Raw genomic sequence first — 5,115 nt, forward strand, 5'->3', positions numbered from 1 at the left:
ATTTATTTTCCTTGCCACAAGGTTACCTGGATCACAGCTACTAGCTGCTAGGTGAGGATCAGCTCTTCTCAGATTTATGAGTAGATTGCCTGAAAAGGAAGCAAGAAAGTGATGTTTACTTGTTGTGATTTACTGTGTCATTCTGCAGTCTGCGAGATACACGATTCTGGCACGTGCTGTCCTTCTTGTTCGCTGTTCAAGAGATCAACGGGAATCCTGAGCTCCTACCCAACCTCACCCTGGGATATGACCTCTATAAGTCCTACTTTGATGGGAGAGCCACTTCCTACGGCATGCTGAGGCTGCTTGTGGGTGGGGAAACACACTATCCCAATTACAGTTGCGGAAAAAAGATGAATCTGCTGGCCATTCTCGAAGGGACCGAATCGGACCTCTCCATCCTGATTTCAGCCATGTCAAGCATCTATAAAATCCCGCAGGTGTGGCTTGGGAGTGGGCAGGAGGTGAGCAACCAGGCCCTGGGAGGGGGCACAAGCTCAGCTCAGATTCCTCTGAGAAGTCTCTCCGCCCACAGGCAGCATGTCCCTTGGTGGTAGAGCAGGCGCTTCAGAGAGGGACCAAGATGTGAAAATGTGGGGCAGGAGGGTAACCACCCTCACTTCTGGTATCCAGGGATGGAACAGGTGGGCAGTTGCCAAGGGTCCTGGGCTTACGGTCCCTCTGGCTGATCATCTACTGGCATTTCATAGAATAGTAGAGTTGGAATGGGCCATGAAGGCCATCAGGTCCAACTTGCTGCTGTTGCAAGTCACCAGGTTACATCATCCCACTCAGATGGCTGTCCAGTTTCTTTCTGAATGTTTCTAGTGTGGGAAAGCCCACCACCTTTCCAGGCAGCTGGTTCCACTGTCATATTGCTCTGACAGTGAGGAAGCTTTTCCTGATGTCCAGCCTGAATCTGGGTTGCCGCAGCTTGAATTAAGTATTCCATGTCCTACACTCTGGTATCAGCAAGAAAATATCTTGACCTTCCTTGTGACAGCCTTTGAGGTGCTTATAGAGGGATATCATGTCCCCCCTCAGTCGTGTCAAGGCTGTACATGCCCAGTTATCTCCGTCTCTCCTCACAGGGTCGTGTTTCCAAACACTGGATCATTTTTGTTGCCTTCCTCTGAACCCTTTCTAATTGTTCTACATCTTTCTTTAACTTGGTGCCCTGAACTGGACACAGTAGTCCAGATGGGGTATGATATGAACAGAAGCAGAGTCAAACTGGCCTTTGGCTCCCACAGCCAGCTTCTACCTATGACATTCCACATAATGTGTTTTATATTGTTAATTTATAGGATTTTAATTGATTTATTTGTAAGTTGCCCTGAGGCTTCGGCAAATGGGGCGGCATAGAAATTTTAAATAAAATAAAAATAAATAATAAATAATCTTCCAGGCTCCATCCTGATCTTCCAACATTCTCAATTCAGGGTGTAACTGGTTCCTGTCTCCCTGGGAACATGGGGAGGTTGGCAGAAGCCTGGTGGCAGTGGGGGAGAAGCCCTGGCAGAATTGGGAGCCTCCTTGTGGGTCTCAGAAACTTCTGCAGCTCTGCAAGGGCTTGGCTGTGCCATCTTCCCTCCAACTGGCAGTTGGGCCCTGTGGGGGAGCATGGTATGCTTGCCTCAGCAGTGGGACTGGCTGAGGTAACCAGAATGCAGTGCAGCTCCCCCGATCAAGGACGCTGCCCACCCTCAATGGGGCTCCCACCCACAGGCTGCAGCTGCTGCCCAGACAAGGCTGTAGCACTTGCCGAGTATGCCTGGCAGGTGATGGGGAGTATGATTCTGCTGGAAAGCCACCCCTGACCCCTTGAGGCTCAGATCTGAGCATCACGCTGCTTCTGCTGGCCACAAAAACCTTCCACCCTGAGAGAACAGCATTGGTCCTGCAGCACTTCTTTCTCCGGTTTCCCCTCCTTTCCTGAAATTCCAGATCACACTCATGTGTGTGGTCCAAGATGCACATGGAAAGCAGGCGTGCATGCAAAGGTTCTCCTGATGGTGGGCTCACACAAGGCAAGAAGCAAGTTCACCTGCACCGAGTGTGCCCTTAAGGGGACTGCTTTTCTGGACACAGGAAAGAGCAACATTCCCTCCTGTATGGAAAGGAATACCTGGAAGGCTCAGCCTTGGCCTCAGTGGCAAGGATTCAACTGGGATTCTTTCAGCAAATATAGAAGCATCGAAACATAGAGTGAGTCAGAAGGATCCTCCTGGGCCATCTAGTCTGACCCCCGACTCCAACCCGCTTCACTCATGACAAGCCCACCATGTGAATGTCCAGCCTATCCTTGAACACCCTCACCAATGGGGCTTCAACCACTTCCCATGGAAGCCCATTCCATCACCTAGGGAACATAAAGAACATTGAGCCCAGCATGGGCCTTGAACCCACAACCCTGAGATTAAGAGTCTCATGCTCTACCAACTAAGCTAGCCAGACTTTGATGCACAGGGCCCCTTCCAGTAATTTCGCTTACCACCTCAACGTCTTCTCTTATTGCATATCTTCATCTGTGCAGCAATTTTATAGTTATTGTTGGCTTTATGTTTTGGCTTGTTAAATCCATTATGAAGTGCATTGTTTTAATTGTTGTGTATGCTGTGAGCCACCCAGGAAGCCTATGGCTAAGAAGGCAGCATACAAATCAAACAAAATAAACAAATATCTCCATACCTCAAATCTATTCTAGTGATAGAGCATTTTGCAGCCCCCATTGGGGAATTTCGAGTGAAGAGTCATCTGTTTTTGTTTGTTTAGTTTTTTTAAAAAACACAGTAAAGCAAGATATAAACCTTAAAATTGAAGAGTGGTGCAAAATAAACCAGATTAACTGAAGCGGCAGGCTGAAATAAACACACAGAATCTACGGAGAATGGAAAGGAAGCTAAACTGTCCTCTTCTTTCTCTTGCTAGATGAGTTTCGGCTTTGCCACTCGCGTGCTGAATGAGAAAACCCAGTTCCCTTTCGTCTACCGGATGGCCCCCGGGGAGGAAAGCCAGTATCCCGGGATTGTTCTGTTGCTCTTGTATTTTGGCTGGACGTGGATTGGGCTCTTCACCCCCAACACTGACAACGGGGAGAGCTTCATCAAGGCCATGACACCCTTCATGATCAGCCATGGAATTTGCATTGCCTCCTCAGAAAGACTGCCACGAAATATCTTGTACCAAACATTGCCCAGTAAATTATCTGTCACATGGAGAAAAGTAACAGTCATTGTTTTCTATGCAGATTCTCACTCCGGCTTTTCCCCCATCATCGTTCTACAAAGCATACTTGAAAAGGAGAAAGCAGGGGCAAAAGTCTGGGTCACAACAAATTTTCAGGACATCAACATGATCTTGTCTGATCGACGTTCTTATTTTCCATTCCTTCATGGTTCATTGTCCTTCATAACGAAGAGCCCAAAGAGGACCAAATACAACTACTATGAACCATTTTCCTCTGCTACAAAAGAATTCTGGGAGAAAGCTTTGCGTTGTTCCTATGCAAAAAATGCATTGCCTTGGAAAATTTGGATGAGATGCAGAGAGAAGGAGAACCTGGAGAGGCTGCCCCAGGTGGAGGTGGAGAGGGCCCTCTCCCAGGACAGCTTCCGGACATACAGTGGTGTCCAAGCTGTAGCCAGGGCCTTGCATGCCGCATGCTCATTCCGATCCAGGTGGCAGTGGATGGCAGACAGAGGAGGTGGGCTGCAAGGTCAAAGGCTGCAGTCATGGCAGGTATGCCCTTTCCCTTGGCAACACCCCTCTGAACAACCAAAAATTCAGGAGAAATCTTCAGGGCACTGTCATGCCCACTCTGTACCTGTGCTGGGGGCTGAGCTGATTTCGTCCCTTTCTTTCAAACCTGTCCAATTGTCCAGGGGTGCGTTTCTGAGTGGTCCAAGATTGTTAACAGCAGCTCCGCAAACAGACCTCTGGACCTCTCCAACACTGTTGTGATTGCTTTGTGGATGAACTGGGCAGCATCCTCTGTCCACAGAGCAGCCTTGATGCAGAAGTTGCACCAGGTCAAGACGAGGTTCTGAAGCTGACCGGATCCTGTGGGGATCCAAGTCTGTGAGGGTCACAGGGTACAGTGGTCAGTGACGTGGTGTCCATGCGGCCTCCTGATCCAGGCTAAGAGGAGTGTGTGTGTGTGTGTGTGAGAGAGAGAGAGAGAGAGCGAGAGCGAGAGAGAGACAGAGAGAGGGTCGGCCCAGAGTGTGACTCTCAAGGAAGCATAAGATCACCCCTTAGAAAGACCCACCCTGGGTCCAAGGGCTTGGCACAACCACCCCCCAGGTGCTGAAATCCCCCATTTGGAGAAGCTGGCTAGATCCAGAGTGTGCTTGTGGTCCAGCAGTATACAATCTTGAATGGAATGAATGATCTGCACCCACTTCAACCAGATGCCAACCCTTTCTTTGGTACTCGGCTGGCACCATCGGCCCTGATGGGTCTTCTATCCAAGAAAGGGCCAGAGAGCTTTGATGCTGCTGCTTCTTCTCTCTGTGATCAGCATTTCATCCCACTGCTCTTGGTGTCTTTGTGGAGCTGCCCAGTGGGCTGGGTGTGGAGGCCTGTGTGCAAATGGTCCTGCTCCCACTGGTGGTGCTTGTTCCTGCAAGGAACAAGGGGTGCTCATACTTTAGGCCAGCCCTTGAGCTGTTGCCATGTTTAAACTGCTTGAAACTTTAGTGTGTCGTTTCCACCATGTAATGCCATTCCAGCTGAGATTAGGGGTGCAGCCACATGCCTTGCTGATCCCCTCCCCTCCCCTCCCCTCCTCCTGGGTAGTATTTAGTAATAAGTAAATTTCAGACACTTTATGTATTTGAGTGTGTGCATGTGTATGTATGTGTGTGTGTTGCATTCTTCATTTGTGCCAAATCTATTTTGTTTCTTGTTCGTTTTCGGTCATTCCAGCTCCATGCTTTTTTAGAGGATGTCCGGCTGTCAAACGCATCTGTGAATGGCCTGCCTTGGGGCGAGACTGGGGAGTTGGATGCTGAGCTGAGCATCGTGAACTGGGTGCTGTTTCCCAATTCGACTCGTGGCAGAGTGAGAGTTGGGGATGTACAGCAACCGGCATCCTCTGTTGTGAAACTCTCC

At 49.3% G+C, this 5,115-nt stretch overlaps 1 protein-coding gene and 1 non-coding gene across 2 annotated transcripts in view; one reads left to right on the forward strand and one right to left on the reverse strand.

The window, feature by feature from the left end:
- The window catches only part of LOC123024227 (vomeronasal type-2 receptor 26-like), a 10,825-nt gene that overhangs the window by 1,232 nt on the left and 4,478 nt on the right, over nucleotides 1-5,115 (forward strand). The window contains exons 2-3 of the mRNA XM_044431649.1: nucleotides 149-464; nucleotides 2,932-3,199. Coding sequence (XP_044287584.1) covers nucleotides 149-464; nucleotides 2,932-3,199 — 584 coding nt within the window. The remainder of the gene's footprint in view (nucleotides 1-148; nucleotides 465-2,931; nucleotides 3,200-5,115) is intronic.
- On the reverse strand, nucleotides 2,385-2,457 carry TRNAK-CUU. Its single transcript has one exon. It is a non-coding gene; the product is annotated as a tRNA-Lys (tRNA).

The sequence above is a fragment of the Varanus komodoensis genome, unplaced genomic scaffold (genome assembly GCF_004798865.1).
Source record: "Varanus komodoensis strain SLA01 unplaced genomic scaffold, ASM479886v1 scaffold228, whole genome shotgun sequence".
Taxonomy (NCBI): domain Eukaryota; kingdom Metazoa; phylum Chordata; class Lepidosauria; order Squamata; family Varanidae; genus Varanus; species Varanus komodoensis.